Here is a 20527-nt window from a genome sequence, read left to right as displayed (position 1 = left end):
TGTCTGCATACAAAAGCAGACATGGATGTATAATTCCTCTGGAATTTAGGGACAGGAGACACAAAAATATGTTTCAATTCTTGCAAGGCCTTGCCTTTATCTTGAAGGACATAAAAAGCTCAGCAGCAGCAGAACCAAAAGGTTCTTATTATCAAGAGAAGCATCCATAATTTAGCCTTAATATCATCAAGCCAGGGCTGATGAAGAAGCCAAGAGTAACATCTCAAAACAAAATCAAATGCAGCAGTCCTAGAGGAAGCACCAGCTGCAGTAAAACTATATTTAATAGAGTGGCAAGCTCCTTGAGATGTAGAATCTAGTAAGGAAAAGGCACAGACCTTTCTTTCTGAATCAGGGAAGTCAGGGATTGCCTGAGAAGCTTGAGAAAGAAGGGCTATAATATACCTGGTCATATGAGTTTGTTAATTAATAGCCATAAAAAACAGGATGGCAGCAGTATATACCTTCTTACCTAGACATTCCATGGCTCTACTCTCCTTATCTGAAAGTGGCTGGCAAATGTTTAGAAGGTTTGTCAGCAGAAGGACAGTTGTACAAAACCTTACAATCATCAGGCACCTTGTAAAATCTCAGGTTTCTTAGGGCTGGAGGCTGAGAATCAGGGGGCTAGTATACAGCTCAGCAAGCTCTTGCCTGGTGCCCTACAGAGTTCTACAGCAGCAGAGAGACAAAAGAGAGACTTTGGAGTGATTAAGTATAATGTTTCTGCATTTCTTGCTGCCTTTAGCTAATTCTGCCTAAAACACTGATTTTCTACAGTTTCTGTGATTTAAAAAGCTTGTTTCAGCTACATATTGTACTTATTTTAATGCCTGCACTTTAACAGTCATTTTTGTGTTTAAATTAATTGTTTAACTGTTGTAGGCTACACACTCAAGTGTGATAGCCATTTCTGTACATTTAAAGTGTTTTTTTGATTGTATCTGCTTTATTTTCTGCAAAAAAAAAATACTTGTTTTCCCTCCTTTCTAAGCTAGTATAGTCCAGTTTTTAGGTTAGTGCTGAATTCAGGACTGTGTTACAAGTTTCTGTGTTTGCCCATATACCTTACTTGGATAGAAGGACGTTTCTCGTTCACTGAGAGAGACGGAGCTTTGATTAACCTATCTGTCCCTGGAGGAGTGATTTCAGCCCAGAAATTAGTAGTTTAGTGGCCATTTTGGGCTAATTTCTATCTCTTTAATTTCCCTGCTATAAAACCTGCATTTGCAAGGTTTTGCACGCCAGGCAGCGCCAGTTAGCTAGGGTATAACTATTCCCGGCTCCACAAAGTCTACTCTTCAATTTTTTCCTTGGAACTAGACAAATTTTCAACTTAAGCACTCAAACCATTCACTTCTCATCCCGGCACTTGCTCAAAACTCATAGCAAGCACTAATAAACCTTAGCACTAGACCCCCCCTATACTGTAGAGAAGGACAAGGCGCTCTATTCGACCTTACCAGCCAATCAGTAAAACAGTTCACTGTACCTATCCAGGCATGTCCAAAGGGCAGTTTCAGGTGTACTCTCTGGTCCAACTGGTGAATCTGGGCATTTTGAGGCAATGTTACAGTTGCCTCATGTACACAGACAACCCTCTCCTCCTTCCACCAAACACTAATACATGTGAGAGATGCAATTATACAGCCAAACTGGAGGCTAAGCTCTCTCAACCCAAGACTGGACCAGGCAGTCAAGAGGAGAAGGGAATTACTTTCATCACACCACTCTCACATAGACCTATGAAACCAGCACTGGCAAAAAACACACATAAATACACGAAAACATACTCAGAGGCTCTAAATAAAAATCTGCAAAAGTAACAGAGACCTCAGAAGCAGATATCCAAGCAACCTCCACCCCCCCCCAACACAAACCATGAAACACATACTTCACAAAACCAGTGTGCCACACAATCACAGCCCTTAAGGCAAAATAACATACTCAACACACTAGTAATAGGTGACTCTATAGTCAGGCACATTGACATCCCACTCACTAGGTTGAACAAGGAGAAGGTTACTGTTAGCTGCCTGTTGGGTGCCAGAATCCGCCACATAACACAAACACTCAGGTCACTCCAGAACAAGTACAAATATGACTCTGTCATTGTCCATGTTGGTGTGAATGACCTGAGCCGTACCTCCCTGGACTACATGAAAAGAGATATGGAGGAGTTCTCTGATCACGTAGCCCAGGCCGGTATGACCCTGACCCTGAGTAGCATCCTGCCCTCACCAAGAATGATACCATGGTATAGAGAAAAAAATTATCAATTTCAACAATAGGCTAAGCTTCTGGTGTCATTCAAAGGGGATCCAGTGTCTGTCAACCTGGGATGACATGCTCGACAAGCCACGCTGCTTTACTAGAGATGGCTTGCACCTGTCACCCTTAGGCTTTCGAATACTGGCCAAGGCTCTTGCCACCCCCGTAGTGCCTTTTTTAGGCAAAACTCAAAAGGCAAACCCATCGCCGTAAATAGCACAAGTAACAAAAAACTGACGGTAATGCTACTCAATGCCAGAGGTCTAAACCTCAAAATGCACACACTCGAGGCACTCCTCAGTATGGAGAAAATCGATACATGTGTAGTAACAGAAACCTGGTTTAAGGCTCCAGAGAGCACCCCAGCACTACCAGGCTACAACTCATACCATACATTTCGGCCACAAAACCCAGACCGAAATACAAAAGGCGGGCGAGTATCCATATTCATCAAGGATACCCACACCTCCAGGTTAGTGGCACAGCACGATGCTTCAGAGATCATCCACGTACAACTAACAATGGGCAAAACTGCTATTCAAATTACAGCTTGCTACAGATCACCCACTATGTCCAGGACCCCCACTCCGCATTCCTGGAAACACTGGGAAGCATAAAGGTCCTACCAAACACCCTGATATTGGGTGATTTCAATTACCCAAACATTAACTGGGAGAACTACTTAAGTACAAACTCCCTTTCTCAACATTTCCTAGAATTTATAAACTCAAACTCCCTGGATCAATTGGTCAACACCCCCACCAGAGGTGACAACATATTGGACCTGGTCATCATCAACATGGGCGACCGGTGTTCCACACTAGATGTCAATCCCTCGCTGGTTAGATCTGACCATAAACTAATCACTCTGGATATCCATATTCCACCACCACCCCCGGTCAAAGAAACCACTGTGAAAAACTTTTCAAAAGCAAACTTCACGTTACTTAAGACCGAGGTGGGAAGTTTCAAAGCCCCCATGCTAAAAGATAATGCGGTCAAAGCTGCAAAATCCTTTACTAATGCACTCTATGGGCACCTAAAAGAATGCATGGATCATGCTATCCCAAACAAAACCAAGACTCACTCCTTCAAGAAAAGGAAACCAGTCTGGTGGACTCCTGCCATAAACAAGCTATACAATAGAAGGAGGAAACTAGTACAGAAAAGAGTAAAATCCCAAGAAGGGAAGACATCCCTGATCAGTATCAGCAAGAAACTATGTTCCCTCATAAAGTCATCCACGGCTAGCTTTGAAAGAAAAATTTCCATAGACTCCAAAGATAACCACAAGGCATTCTTTAGCTATGTCAAGAATCTTAGTGGCAATTCTCAGATCTGCTCAGAGTTAGTGCAGAATGGCACAAAATACACTGAACTGACCGATATAGCCAACATCCTGGCAGACAGGTTCAGTGTAAACTTCACCCCCCTCTCACCACCAAAAGGGCCCATAACTATACCAGAAGAATGTAGTGCCCCTGAAAGCACAGACACTCAGGTTAAAACAGCCCTCTCCAAAGCCAAAAACACAGCATCAATGGGACTGGACGGTGTCCCAGGCTGCATCCTACATGAGCTCAAAGATGAACTAACCCCTCACCTAAACACACTGTTTAAACTCAGCCTCTCCACAGGCTACATGCCCACAGAGTGGCGCACAGCAACGGTTATTCCGCTCCACAAAGGTAGAGCCACAACGGACCTCAGGAACTATCACCCTATAAGCCTGATTAGCTTGGTCTGCAAAGCTATAGAGCACATCATCATGGATCTCATTAACAGAGACATTGGAAACCTCCAAACACTGGACCCTACCCAGTTCGGCTTTGTTAAGGGCAGATCATGCCTCCTAAACCTGGTGGACTTCTTTGAGACAGTTACCAAAGCTATAGATGAGGGAAAGGTGGTCCACACATCTTACCTAGACCTCGCAAAGGCCTTCAACACCATTCCCCATTCAGGTTTTATATACATGCTCACCAGCCTGAACATAAACCCCTATGTCACAAGATGGGTTGCCAACTGGCTCATGGACAGAACCCACATGGTAAGAGTTGTGGGCGCTAGGTCTGACTAAACTGGTTACAAGTGGCGTTCCCCAGGGCTCAGTCCTAGGACACCTCCTGTTCAGCATATACTTCTCAGAGGTACAGGCAAGCACAGGAGGACTATGGCTGAACAAGTTCGCAGACGTCTGCAAAATAGGGGCTATAATTGACCCTCCAGCTGACACAGACATCCACCAAAAGGGTCTCACTGAGACAGATACTTGGTGTCAAAACCATGGCCTCAAGCTAAATGCCAAAAGGTGCATAGTCATCCCCTTTTCTAAAAACAAAGTACCCACAAATTACCACATAGGTGGTAACCCCCTAAATACGGAAGATGAAATAAGGGATCTGGGGACCCAAGTAGATAGTAATCTCTCCTTTGATAATCACATTGCCAAAGTGGTTAGAAAATCCTTCTATGTGGCCAACCTAATCATAAAAGGGTTTGCATCCAGATCGAAAGAGGTCATTGGGCCCCTCTACACATCACTCATCAGACCCATCATAGAGTACAATGCCCCATTTGGGATGTACCTTACAAGACACCTTCAACAACTGGAAAGACAACAGAAGTACCTCACCAAGAGGATCACTGGCCTCAAGCAGATGCCCTATGCAGCTCGACTGAAGAAATTCCAGCTGTACTCGGTTGCATACCGCCTACTCAGAGGTGATCTCTGCCTGACATACAAGGCCATGTCCAAACCAGAATTGATGGACATGCTCCACCTAAAGAAAACCATATCCCCTCAAGCCACACACTCCATGGATTTAAACCTCATTACAACAATAAATAGGACGTGCTGGATGGATAGATTCCTGTCCCAGAGACTTCCCATGCTCTGGAACAAGATTCCAATCCACATTAGGCAGAGCTCCTCGCTAACCCTCTTCAAGAGAAACCTTGACGAGTGGATGGGAAACCGAAAGTTTACCCCAGGGATCACTTCAATGGCTCTGCTGGACAAAGGCACAGGAAACTAATCTAAGGGGCCTTTGAAAGCCAACACATTCTGGCTAGGCTTATAAATGCCTTTGGGCAGATAGCCAAGTATCTACCTATGAACAGAGGCTGCTGAAAAGGTAACTAAGAGGGCAGCCAAGACTGGAGGTACAGCAGAGGGTTTAGGATAATCCATCTGGAGGAGTGCATAATACCTCTTTTGAATATCAGAAACCTGAGAACAATCCCATTTAAAACATTCTGTCATGTGAGAAATAGTATCCCCAAAGGAGAGTTCTTCCAAGAGAGGATTTGAGAAGAATATGCCAAAGACTCTTCCCAGAATCCAAATCCTCTTCAGAGGACTTCTGCTCTCTGGGCCTTTTAAGAGGAGTGGATGACTAGGGAGGAGCAGGCACAGAAGCTTCTTGAGGCGGGTTTAAAGCCACTAAGGCATTAAACAGCCCCTGGGTAAAATCCTGCCATTCACATTGGGGATCTTTAATAGCAGGGGCAATGTGCTTGTTTTTTTCTGTTTTTTTTCTTTTGAGGGAAGTCAAACACTCAGCCAATATAGGATATGTGGTATCCCACTCAGTCCCTCAAATACAATCAACAAAGGTTCCCCCTTCAACATTCAGAGTGGACATTTGCAAAGCTTCTGAGGATGTGCAAGAAGTCAGATCCATGCCAGCCTTCAACAAGGTTGTGGCAGAGGAATCCAAGACAACAACCGGATGGTATTCTGGCTTTCATCAGCCTTAAAAGAGATGTCTGGCAGAGGCAGAACAGCAGCCAATTCAGACCTGAGGTTTTTGGCCTTTTCTTGGCAAGTGGCTGACCTTCGGGATGGGAAGACTCTGCCATAGCACCTTGTACCATCAATTTAAGACATTAGTTCTCTAGGTAAATGGACAAGGAGGAGAGATGACTACGTAAGGTCTTAGGGACAAACACCTGGCAGACAGTAGGTTGTGAGATGCACCAAAAGAGAAAAGACACTACTTGTGACAATCTTTATGGGGAATCTATCTCCCACACTGACATTTTCCCTTTCTGGATGACAAATAAACACACCATAATAAAAATAGAAATAGATAAGAAGAAACCCCAACAGGGCACTTATCTGAAACACAGCTCGGTAACAAGCACAGAAGGAGTGTTCAGACTGACAAACAACAATGGCATTTGGACTGATGGCAAAGAATTACTAAAGTATGTACATCCATAGGTCACATTTATGCCCTAAGCCTTGTGCTGAGAGCATAAGTGTGACATACAATGTCTACAAATTTCAAAGGATTTGGTATACAGGCTGGGTGTTTAACTATCTATGTCAGGAGATCCTGTTATGTAAAGAATACTGCAACAGTGATATGGGAGGACATCCTCAAGAGATTCTGCAAAGCATGTCTGCTGAAGTCTAGCTCCCCATCAAAGAAAAAAAAATAATCAGAAAGTAGAAAACTTACTTTGGACTCTTACAGCTTAACATTCTTCCTATGGCACCGGAAGTCCATGTGGTATTGTATTCTGATGTTGCCATCATCAACCAACATGAGGGTTGGAGGATGCAAGTCCCATGCAACAACTGAATATTTAATAATGGCATTAACAACTGGCAAGTAAATGGGTGCCAAACACAACGGTCTCCAAACCAGGACCATGGTTAGTCTGTCAAGGATCAGCAAAAAGTTCCAATATAAGTGGTATGAGCAAAACATGTGCGAACTCCAATCCAGCTTTTTCACAACAGATGCAGCAAAAGAGACAGAAAACACCATTAATGAATTTTAACAGCCAAAGAAGAGGCAGCTTACCCCACAGAAGCAGATACAAAACTGCCTGTACAGATCTAAACAAAGCTGAAATCTGGGAAGGGAGCGTTATTGATAAACAAATATATTTTATGTCTGAAAAAGTACAGTAGGGGAAGTTTACCACTACCAGGGTAGATTGACTCTCTTCCAGGACTACAACAGATGGGATGAAGATGGTGAGAGTAATTCAGAGGAACCATGAGGAAGAGATTTGACATACATAAGGGCATTTTCTGCATAAAGGGCAGTTTAGTTTCAGAAATAAACAGAATAGACATACAAGTTCAGATACCCAGAACTGGTAGATATGGACTTGTAGTCTACCCATCAGCAGCAGTACCTATGTCTCATCTCTTTTCCTGCCTCTGGCACCCATGACCAAATTTCTTCACATTCAACTAGTCCCAGGGTATCTCAGTTCCCCTCTTACCTTCCAGTACCATCTGGCTGGTGCAAGACTGATCCTTTCAGTAACCTGATGGTAAACCAATGTTAACCCTACTAGGCCACACCTCTAATCTACCTTGTAGGAGGCAGTCTTAACAGCATCCAGTTTTGCTGGGATTGGCCTCCCTGGGAACCTCATCCAACTGAGATGCTGTCAGAATCCTGAAGATGCTGAATCAAGAGTGGTTGTTATGTTGTCAGCTTCAGGGTGCTATTTTCTACTTTTCTGTTAACTGAGGTGGTATGCAATGGCTATGCACTGGAGAAGGAGAAATGCTCTATGATGTCAATGACCTTGGCCTGACAAGTGTCTGGCATCAGATGGCTAACCAGGCTGGGTGACATGGAGCAGGTGATGGTTAGCTTGCTAACCCCTTGTGGAGCTTCTAGCCTTGAGTTCTGCACAACCTTCCCCTGATAACTTTTAATAGCATCAGCATGTACCATGCACATTTGTGTGGCAGGGTCATATGACTTGCCACCCTACACATATATTTTATTCATGCTGATCTAGTGGTCACTCCATTTTTATTAGCACCAGAGTAAGTCAATGCTACTGTCCTTCATGCAGTAAAGAAGTATCAATGGATGTGCAAAGCTTTTCTGCCTAGATTGGCATTGGTGATTCATTCCCAAACACTCATCAGAAGCATCACAAGTCAGGAACTACTGCCAGTGTTAAAGTCAGGAAACATCATTCTGCACTCAGTAGGCAGACTGGTGCTCTTTTCTATGAGCTAGACAAGTTTCTCCTAAGACATTAATGATTAAGAGATGGCAAAACCCTGTGTTAAGTAAACTGGACAGCTTTTATGCACACCAATGGTCTTTGTTTTCATTAAAATGTGTCTTTAAAGCTTCAGCTTTATTTAAATGCCTGTAACCAGGCACTGTACAGATTGAAAATAAAACAGACAAGCATGCATTGCAAAATTGAAACATAAAACAAATAATATTAAATGTTTTAACACTAATGTAATAATTTCAACTACAAACAGCAATCCTGGAACTAAGTTTCAACTGTTAGGCAGTAAGACTTTGAAGGCAATTAGTAGCTATTGATGGAACAGAGGATAATGCAAATTTGAAGTTGTCAACTGTAAGCTAATTCAATTGAAGTCTTACACATCCTTAAACATGGCTAAGATAGGTAAGTACCTTGGCCATGCTGGCAGCAGTTCTCACATATATGCCTCTTGATAACTGAATACATGACAGCCCAAGAATACCTCTCAACTTCTTACTGATAGAAATCTAGACAAAGCCTGACATAATGGGTCGACAAATGACCAAAAATAGGGTCAGATTTTAATTACTGCTCCAATAAACTTATAAAGTCATTATAATAAGAGGATTTGTGTTAACATGCCTTTTCTGAAGAATATGAAGTCTGGAACTCAAATGATCGTCATAATTTAGTGACTTCAATCCTGGGATCATCCTAGTGATTTGCCAGAAAACCACAAATTTTATGAGGAAAAGACCAAAAATATGTGGCAAAAAATCTGCACATTCTGCAAAAATCTGGACAGTAGAGAGATATGAGCCCAAGTACTTGCGATATTAAGTTGCTACTACTAAAGAGTCCTCAAGAACACAGACGTCGGCATCAGGATAGCTGTTGTTGAAGATAAACAGGACTGTTTGACTAAGCAAGTCACTTAGCTGGACAGTGCAAATAGGTCACCCCTGAAAAGGACATGTTTTCAGTGGGCTTACCAGTTAACAAATGTATAAAAAATAATACAAAATAAAAAATAAACTATATCATCATGTTTACCATGACTGCATGTACTGTGTTCTGCCATGCAATAAAAATTATATGTTTAAGTCTAACCCCTCCCTTCCCTACCCATGATACCCTTCTCTTACCATTATTCAGGACTAAATATTTTAGTATTACTTATAACAGAAGATTAAACAAACATTACAATACATAGAAAACATGTACTAGGGGGAAGGGGGGACTACATGGGTGATTATATATTGGTAGTTTTATGAACCTTGTATTAAGGTACTAATAATTTCTGTATAAACTTGCCTTATTTGCACCACTGAGATATACTGCATTAATATGTACATTGCAACACCCCCCCCCCCCCGAGTGTGCAGTGGAATGCATCCTTGTTAACAAAATGCAATAAATAAATGTAGGTATATTTTTGGTCAGGTTCACACAAGGTCCAGCTGTAAAAGAGCTGTTCTTAGAAAAACACAAATACTTAGTTAAAAGGCAACTACTTACACTTAACATCTCAGAACACATTATTTGCAGTAAAAAGACTTAAGATGGATAAAAAAGCATGAAGCATAAATTTCACTTCACCTCGATTCGAAATCAGAAAGGGAAATATTTTTTAGGTCTTCTTCTGATACTAAACTGTGACCAAGTTTCTCCAATTTGAGGCGTATTTCCTGCTGTACCATTTCCTGAAGTTCTTCCAAACACTGTATAACCTGTAGCAAAAATGCACATGGGAATGTAAATGTTACTGAACAAACGTGGGCTGCTCTGTAATAAGACATGCCCAGCAATAAATTTTACACAATTACTTCTCTGCTTTCATCCACAATTAAGCTGTGCTGTGCCATGAACCTGAACAAGGTTATCTGGCTTTAAATGGCAAGATCCTGCTGGGCCTTGCTTCACAGAAACCTGCATATTGTTTACTGGTAGCGAGTACCACAACCCATGGGTACTGTAATGGGTCATGTTCTATAAATGTCAGCTGCAAAATTATTTATACAGAAATAGGCAATGATCCACTTTGCTGCATTCTAGATGGTTATATTTAGCAGTCATACACCTGTCTTCATTGACACAATAAAACATATAATTTGTAAAAGCTTTAAATAAGCACGTTGAAATGCTAATTTCTCAGCATTAGATACCAGGTAGTATGGCAAAAAAGAACCCCTGTTTTCTTCTAGTGCATACATACACCCATACAATGACACGGGCACATATAACAAAGATCAGCATAGTACAAGTTACATACCAGTTTATTAATCTGTACTTTTTATCTGAGAAAGTACCCTGGGCATACCAATTTTCAGAAGAGGTCAGGATTAAAAACAAACTTCCACAAACTTATAAAGAGATTGTAAACAATTTACATTATGCCCAGCTGCTTGACCGTCAGAACGTAAACTTGTCTGACAGCCTAAAAGGAACAACATTCCCCATAATGCACTGTCTACTTACAAGTCAGACATTATACTTGGTGCCCATACCTTTCATAAGACTACAGTATGATACTGTCCTAAAGATACCTATATCAACAAATGTATATATCAGTGCTGTAGGCATACTGTAATTGGTCACTGAAATCAGGAAAAGTCTAGATGAGTGAATTGTCTCTCAAAGAAAAAACATCTGTCTCATTGTGACGATGTGAGGTACTGTCAGCTATGCCAGCAGAAGTAGGGCAGTGGATGGGTAACATATGCCAGCACAGCTAGCTGGAGATTTACTAAAGAATTATATATTATTTGAATATCAGACTGATTTGCACAGATGTTTGTGTTGAAGATGTATTTGTAAAGTTGCTTGTGTTAAAAATGTATCAACAGTGTGTCCTGCTGGACAGAGGAAGAAATGCACATGTATTATTCTTAACTGTTGAAATGTATGTAATGCAACAGAGGATAATGGAAGAGAACAGGTTAACCTCAATCCACCCGACTTTGGAAAATAGTAAGAAATTAAAATTACTTAATTTAGGCCATAAAGATTGTATCTTGCAGTTCTCAATGCAGCCAAAGACAAAAAGTATGTACTATGAAGATGCATGCATTGTCATTGGAGTGAATCAATTGCTACTCTTGAAGGGTGGAGATTTGAAATTGTTTTATGACTTCCAGGAGCTGCAGCAGATCTTAGCAAGGCTCTGTGTTTGTGTATTACTGACCCCTGACAGCTTCTAGCAAAGGGGGGGAAGCATGGGAACCAGACGTCAGATGTGATGTTATTAAAAATAATATTTAATACTAGGTGAGACTGAAGTCTTAGAGCACTCTGTTTTTGTAACCTGACAAAGAAGGATCTCTCAGCTACTTCATCTTGCCTTGTTCTAGTAAGTAATCAGGGAATAATAATTCTTTAGATCAGTGTGAACCTGTCTACCTGTGTTATTTTTAATATTTCCTGTGACTGAAACTCTGGTGGTGTTTACTGCAAATAGATATTTAGTATTTTCTTGTTCTTTTATTATTTATTAAATATATTAAACTTTTCATTGAGGCTGATTCTTGAGAGAATATTTTAAACTTTAAGAGGACTTGTATCTATTTGGTGACACTGTGGCCACTCCTGTAAGCCTTATGGCATTGGTCAAACTACCATTTGTATTAATATTAATTTCACTTAGTATTATTGGTTACCCTTGCGAAAGCCTTAGAGTAGCTGGCTTTGGGGTGTTTGGTGGCAGTGTAACTACCTTATAGTCTGAGCAGAAGGGGGCTGTGATGCCCGTGCCCTGACCCAGCAATCAAGGAGTCTCAACCCTCACCACTGACACCAGAGAGGGCGACTCCTAGATGAAGAAAGGATAACTAATACACACAGTAAAGTACAATTTCCCTTAAGTGCACACAGAGATCACAGTCAGTCTGGGGCTGGTTGCTCCCTTGCCCACCAGATTCCCAATAAGACTCCGCACTGGCACAGCTATAGAGTCCAGATCTCAGCCTAGCAGGCAAGATAACCTCCAGTACCCTCTCTGTCCAACCAGTGCTTTGTGTCTCTGCCCAGGTAGCTGACACACACCCACACTTTGAGCTAAGTATTTATACAATTTCACAGACACTCCTGGGAAAGGCTGACATGCATTCTCCAGCTGTGCCCCTTTACCCAGACTATACAGTAGTAATTACTGCCACCACCAGCTTAATATAATTATCAGCTACTAAAGGGCCCTTAAAAGGGTGTCCAATTATTACTGTGCAACATTATAATCCAATGGTAGTATGACAACAGTCAAGGCTTAATTTGGAGTGACTTAGACAGTACAATCTGTAAATATGTAATTTACTTCAGAGTTTAAATTATGTCTACATAAACCAGCCAAAGGTAAAGGTTTTAAAATATTTAATAATAAATAATTAAAACACAAGACAAATACTACTACACCACAGAGATATCTAAGAGTTCAGAGATCACACAGAAACTTCAAACAATACAGCAGGACAGGTCTGATGTCAAAGAAAAACACAATCTAACTTTCTAATCTTTAGCTAATCTTAAGAGAAAACACAGTGCTATAACCTTACTTACATACATAAAGCATAAGCAGTGCTGGGTTAGATGTCCAAGATCAAAATGCTCTTAGTCTCTCACTCAACAATTGTTTTTAAACACTAACCAACAGCTCTCTAAGGCCCTCCCAAATTGCATAATTTTTGACACTTAGTCTGGAGTCCCCAGGCCACAAACTGCATTATTTAGCAAGCTAACACCTGCTCAGGAGACTACAACAATAAAAGGAATTTCACATATACACTCTAGCAGAAACCAGAGCAATAAAGCACCTTCCACATGTAAATTCTGGCCCTTAACTTTAACCTTAAAACAATGGGCCTGAAACCTTCATCCAAACTCACTGGAGCCGACTTGTAAACATCAGAGAGATTCATAAGATCTTTTCAGCTTCAAAAGACACATTTGAAATGCTTGGCTTGGTTTTCCTTACAGCAGATGGCAATGTTGCAACAATCTTGAAGTTCACATTTTACAGTGTTTTCTTTCATTTAAAAACACAAGCCTGTATTTTACATTTATTTATACAATTGATAGAATTATGTATCAAATTCTATTTGACTAGGCTGGCAGCCTTCGTCCATTTTTCTCCAATCTTCACAGGGGCATAGCTAGTAAATCTATGCCAGCCTTTCCCAGGTGTGTGTGTGGCTGTGTGTGAAAATGAAATCTCAAAGTGTGTGTGTGTGTGTGTGTGTGTGTGTGTGTGTGTGTGTGTGTGTGTGTGTGTGTGTGTGTAGATTCCAAAAGAGTTACTCTCAATCTATGTCTGCCCTGATTCTGAAAGACTTGCTCTCAGTGTAAGTGACTTACTTCATTGTATGGCCCATCTGCAAACACTGGGCGCGAGATTCCAAAACACCTGCTCACAGTGTAGGTGAATTACTTCAGTGTAAGGCTGATCTAGGAACAGGCTTACACCACAGGCCAGATTCCAAAAGACCTGGTATCAGTGGCTCTCAGTGTAAGTTGCCACCTACACTGAGAGCAAGCTTTTTGGAATCAGGCCCGTAAAGCAATGCCCCAGTGCAGGTGTACAAACAGGATAACTAAAAATCTGCATACTACATAAATTACTAGTAAAGATATCCTTACTGGTAGTATATACGACAAAAGCAGTACAGTTATCATGAGCTATTACAGCAATAACCCATGGCTGGGTCTGGGTAATGTTGGATTTACCCACGGTTACTGTGGTTTGGTCACAAGGGCTGCTAAGGTTTCCTCTTTTGGCAACACTGTCTGTGTAGGCTTTGCGCAGAGCCTACATGGAGTTTACATGTTAGCATGATGGTGTGAGGCATGCAGCAGCAAGCAATGCATATTAATGAGGTGCAGCAAACCTAATATAGGTTTAGTGGCTGGCAACAGTGTTGCCGGACAGGAATCAGTAAGTGACAGTGCCCATCAATTCCTTGTAAAACAGATCATCTTATGTCTGTGGATTTGCGTGGAATGCCACAATGACCACCAGGGCTTCACAGATAGCTGTGTATCAGTTAGTTCAACATATCTCCACAGAGGCCAACATAATGCAGGTACATTTAACCAGAAATAGTGATACAATTACCATAGATGTCAAATAGACATATCGTAGAATGAAACTCAAACATACCTGTCATTCGGTCAGAGCAGGATATGGGGACAAAGGCCCAAAAACAGGGACAGATATTTAATACTACACTTCCAAATTTAGAAAGTTGACATAATAAATAGGTTGTACATTAGCATGAACTGCCTAAAGAGCATGAAGTTTGAAATTCAAATGTCAGTCATCGGTTTCTGACTTCACTCTACAATGACATGTCAATGATTTGCCAGAAAACAAAAATGTAATGAGGAAAAGATCACAAATATGAAACAAAATCTGGACATTCTCCACAAATCAGGACATTTGAAAGATATGCACTCAAATGTATGTAATATTGAGTCACATCAATGAAGAGATCATCCCAGCGATATGGCAGAAAGCCACAAATCTGATTGAGAGATATGAATGTTAAGTACATGGTCCAAACAGCATAGGACAGTGTGTCTACAGTGCAGAGTATTGTGATATCCCATTCTTGGCATTCTGTACAGAAGCTGTGTTAATGATCTGTAACAGTACATGTGACTGCCATGTAAAATGATCACTCAGGGGAAGTGTGCGTACTGAATAGGGAGACCCAGATGAATTATAGGAATAGACACAGGGAAAGAGGACAGGTGAAACTGCCTGATGTACAGCACAGGCCGGCATGTTAATGGCAGATGGCTGTAGCAGCAGCAACACCAAGCACATATCTATATGGTACAGTACAGACTCTACATTAAAATATGCTGTCTGTGACCGTCACACAAGGTGACATAACAGTGGGGAGAATGTGTGTATGAGATAAGCATCTGTACATCAATAATGCAGAGGACAACTGTGAAGGCTGCCAGCCTAGCTAGATAGAAATTTGTAGATAATTCTATGTCATTGTAAATATTAATATAATCCACAGGCTTGTTTTCTCAAATGTAAGAAAACTAAATGTAAGAAAACTGTTAAACATCGAACTTAAAAAATGTAACCACAGTGCACTCTGCTGGAAGAAAGCTGTTAAGTAAAGAATTACAATGGTGTTTGATCTCAAAGCTCGGAGACAGGATGTCTGGGCTAGCAAATTCTTTCTATTTTTATTAAGACAGAGTTAATTACTAGATTTTACATGTAAAAATGTATTTTATTGCTGTAGCTTCCTGACCTGGTGCAAGACTACAAAAAGAAATGTAAATTTTGAGTTTCTGTTAGCCTGGGAATCAGAGAAGTGTCAAGAATGATGTAATGTGAAATGACTCAGCAGTACTGTGTTACCATTTTGACTTTCTCAGAGATAGAGAATTAAGCATTTTGGATTTAGTCTGAACCTGAACACATCAACTCACCAGCACTCTGCCTTTGCTCTGTATGCAAATAGAATCTTAGACTTTACTATTTCTCTTAGGGATAGATAGAAATAGTAAGATTAGTCCCAGCTGTTTTCTATATTTATGTTAGACTATCCCACAATATTATTTTAAAAAAATTCTGTGATCTCTGAACTCTGTAATGTCATTGTGTTGAAGTAATAAGTATTATCTTGTGTTTTTATTATTTATTATTAAATATTTGTAAACCTTTCAAGTGTGGCTGTTTTGTGTAGAGATAATTTAAGCTCTACAGTACTTGCATGTATTTGGTGATACTGCAGAAAGCCACTCCAATAGTCTTGCTGTTTACTAATTGGATAATAATATTGCACAGTAAAATTGGACACCCTTTGGTAAGGGCCTTATTAGTAGCTGATAAATAGTGGTTGGTTGCAGTGGATTACTACCTTATAGCCTGGGCAGAAAGGGACATAACTGGAGAACCTGTGCCGGTCTTCCCCAGGAGTGTGTGTGTGTTTGTATATAACTCATATCTTAAAGTGTGTGTGTGTGTGTGTCAGCTACTTGAGCAGGGACATGGAGCACTGATTGGACAGAGAGGGTGCTGGAGGTTTTAGCTTGACCACTAGGCTGAGATCTGCCCTATAGCTGTGCCAGTGGGGAGTCTTATTGGGGATTTGGAGAGAAAGGGAGAAACCAGCCCCAGACTGACTGTGATCTCTGTGTGCTCTTAAGGGAAATTGTACTTTACTGCATATGTACTTGTTATCCTTCCTAATGTGCATACCCCTCACTGGTGCTAGTGGTGAGGATTGAGGCTCCTTGATTACTGGGACAGTGCGTAGGCATCACAACATCTATCACGGCCCTTACATATAATTGGGGTAGGGTGCATATTGTGAAGCTGTGCAAACAGATATGCTTGAATATGAGTGTACAGTCTCCAGCAAGGTGGCCTTAGGTAAAGGATCATGGAAAACATTACAAGAACCGATCACAGTCATAGACAATATTAGAATAATACCACCACTAACCCCATGCCTCTGACATAACATATGTGATGTACAGTGATAAGAGATGAGTCTTCACACACACACACACACACACACACACACACACACACACACACACACACACACACACACACACACACACACACACACACACACAAACACGCAACTGAACAACTATTATGATACATCCACACTCTATGATAGTAACTATGCAAACTGTCCTGGCTCTGTAACTTCTGCTGGAGGTGTTGGGAGGGACACTGCTATAACTGTATGTGACTGTATGGGCAATACAGGCTAGTTGCATTGTGTGCATGGCATATATATGTGAAACAATTCACACTGTCATGGAAGAGATACATGTCATTAATGTTGTCAAACAACTAATTATGAAGTGTATGCATAATAGAATAGGTAGTACATGTGCATCTGATATAACAATTTGATTGGTGTTCCGCACCATCAGACATGTATTTTCCACAGAAAGAATACCTAGGTATGGACAATAAGCTGTGCGACAGCTCACTGAGACAAAGGTAGCACACTTCAGTTATACATCACTGGAAGATGTGTAGGGAGGTATATGAAGAAGGGTGCATTTTACAGTTATTGGTGTGATGAAGGCTGGAAACCATGAAGCTAGTATGGCCTCTGATGTGCATGTCCCTCACATACCCAGTACTTTTGTTACATTCAAGGGAGTAGTCAGCACTGTGACCACATGTTGGCGGATGTACCACCTACCCTCCACCCCAGGACACAGGTCGCATACTTAATGGTCAGATTATAGGGAGTGATGTCCACATTATAAATGGGTGGTGTGTCTGTTTCCTGATTCAACAAATTCCTCCATATTTCTTGTCAATGCAGGCATTGTCAAGGCTGTGGCAACAGTGTTTTTTATTTGTTGATATAGTCTATATTATAGTAATATCTTAATTGGAGTCAATGATTGCCCACAAGCTGTGGTCCTTCAGGCAGCTGTTTGTACACATTGCATGTCATCTGTGATGTCCATCACTTAACCACTGGGCAGGAAAGGGCCTAGCAGACATCCCTGATATACCACCTTGATCACTGGACCTGAGATATATGTCACATCACACATTTCAACATAATGAGATGCCATGTATGTCATACACTGGACTACTCATTTGGTGATATAGCTGTTTATGGCCACATATGACAGTGTTGATTGAATACCTCAGTGTGGATTTGTGTCAAATGCCTTGACCTGTTCAAGTTCCACAAGATGATACTGCTGTCATCATGCATGCCCTCGATGACCTCTTTCAGGACATCTATCAGATGTAATGGACCTGATGTAGCATTAACAACTCGCATAGGTCTGCTGCGCACACCTGGAATATTACTAGTGTACATGTAGAAGAGGTCCATGATGTAATGTTAGTCTGCCTCACAGCTGAGGAAAGTCAGGATGTCTCTATACATGCAAGCATCACGTGCTGTTGTTCACAACACAGGTGGATGCTTGTTGATATACACCCTTGTATGGTAACACAGACCAAGTGGAGGGTGTGTTGTACTGAGTATTCAACCATATCAAGAAAGTGTATGTGCTGAGTCATGCCATAGGTGATCTGTGATGTTGTCACAGCCCACTGATTCCATGTGATAGGACTGCATGAAGGTAAAACAGGGCATACTGCCTACTCTGATCTGGCCTAGGGTTCTGACACAATCACACATGCAGGTATCATTGAGAAAACCTCCAAGCTTGGGATTAAACCTTACATCAGTTGATGGGTAATCAATTCGCCCACTGATAGAATGCATCACGTTAAATTTGGTGAATCAACTGTACCAGTAGTGCTGTCATCATTGGCAAACCCCAAGGATCTGTGCTTGGCCCTTCACTGTCTGAACTGTATTTCAACAGTTCAGGCTAAACTACAAGGACTATGGCTTACCAAGTAGCTGATTCTTGCATATTGTGTGCAATCATTGAGTCCACCAATGGTGATAACATAGTACAGGAGGAGCTAGCACACATAACTGAATGGTGGCAAAGGCACACATTGTACAAATAAATGTAGAAATGTGTGTTTGTAATGTTGTCCATCTGAAAAAGTGGAGTTCTGTGTTAATCACAGCATTAACAACAGTTCTGCTATGCAGAAATCCAGTGATGCAAACACTGGGAACACATGCAGATAGCAAACGGAATGATGATCACCAAGCGTTCACACTGCTATTAAAAGCCTGTGTTGTGCACATCATAAGTCACGCAGTCATATTGAGATCTTAGGATTGTATGACAATACTGTAGTCAAACCTAATTACAACACTAAGAGTATAATGCTCTGTTTTGCATGTACCGCACAGACACATGTAGCAACTGGAGACAGCACAGGGCTTTCTCAGCAAGATAATGCATGGCCTACAAACCATGCCATCATGTATGCGGATAGATTAAAATCCATGTTACTGTAATCTTTACTGTATAGGATGGGGTGACTTCTGCCTGGCCTCCAGGCCGGTCTCTGACCCTGTCATGGTGGGAATACTGCATATCCAAAAATTTGACATAGCTGATGACATTGGCAGTGTCTGTTGAGGAGAAGATAACAGTGTCCTAAATGCTGGTATAAAATACTCTCTGTAATGTCAAGCAACAGCTCACACACAGACACACACACTTGACTGCAGTGAGAATAGAACCCCTACCTATCTGATTACACATACTACAGAACCCAGTATTTTGCGCCAGTGCCACAGCTTAAGTCCAACTTGGAGTGCATCAGACAACACTTTATAGCTGATGACATCAGCAGTGTTTGCTGAGGAGAAGATAATAGTGTCCCAAATGCTGGTGTAAAATGCTCTCTGTAATGTCAAGCATGACCTCACACCACACACTCACCCAGTTGACTGCAGTGAGAATAGAACCCTTACCTAATACACAGACTACAGAACCCAGTACTTTAAGCAAGCACCATGCCTCAAGTCTGAGTTATACAGAAGTGCAGGTGAATTTATAGTAGATGACATCAGTAGGCCATGTGGGAGACAAGCGTTGGAAGGCCTACATGAAATGCACATACAGGCATACACAAGTATCAAAATACTGGCAATCCATGTCATTGGAGAAGTAACTGTAGGATACACACTTCTGCTCTGCTGTGTAGACAGACTACAGAACTCACTACTTTAAGCAAGCGCCACGGCTCAAGTCTGAGTTATACAGAAGTGGAGGTGAATTTATACTAGATGAAATCAGCAGGCCATGTGGGAGACAACGGGTTGGAAGGCCTACATGAAATGCACATACAGGCATACACATGTATCAAAATACTGGCAATCCATGTCATTGGAGAAGTAACTGTAGGATACACACTTCTACTCTGCTGTCTAGACAGACAAGACAGACACACACACTAGTCGACTGCAGTGAGAACAGAACCCCTACCTATGAGCACAGACTACAGAACCCAGCACTTTACAAAAAAACCCGCAGCACAAGTCTGCTTTAAACAGGAGTGCAGGTGAACTTAAAGTAGGTAACATCAGCAGGCCATGTGGGAGACAATGGGTTGGGAGGCCTGCATGAAATGGATGTGTAGACATGTGCAAGTATCAAAATACTGGCAATCCATGTCAATGGAGAAGTAACTATAGGATGCAACTTCTGCTCTGCTGGTTACACAACAGTCAAGTCAACTCCAGTGAGAATATAGGCCCTACCTAAGTACACAGAGTATATAACCCAGTACTTTACACAAGTACCACAGCACAAGTCTGATTTGTACAAATGGGCAGGTGAACTTATAGTAGATGACATCAGCAGACCATGTGGGGAATGG

The 20527-nt window shown here is 41.4% G+C and overlaps 1 protein-coding gene across 1 annotated transcript in view; it reads right to left on the bottom strand.

Annotated features, from left to right (window-relative positions):
- The window catches only part of LOC122791459 (cytosolic carboxypeptidase 2-like), a 783816-nt gene that overhangs the window by 178538 nt on the left and 584751 nt on the right, over positions 1-20527 (bottom strand). Inside the window, exon 12 of the mRNA XM_044059204.1 lies at positions 9862-9992. Within this exon, the coding sequence (XP_043915139.1) occupies positions 9862-9992 (131 nt within the window). The remainder of the gene's footprint in view (positions 1-9861; positions 9993-20527) is intronic.

Source organism: Protopterus annectens, chromosome 17.part0, assembly GCF_019279795.1.
Source record: "Protopterus annectens isolate FY-2018-M chromosome 17.part0, PAN1.0, whole genome shotgun sequence".
Lineage (NCBI taxonomy): Eukaryota > Metazoa > Chordata > Ceratodontiformes > Protopteridae > Protopterus > Protopterus annectens.
This window is presented reverse-complemented; position numbering and strand designations above follow the sequence as displayed.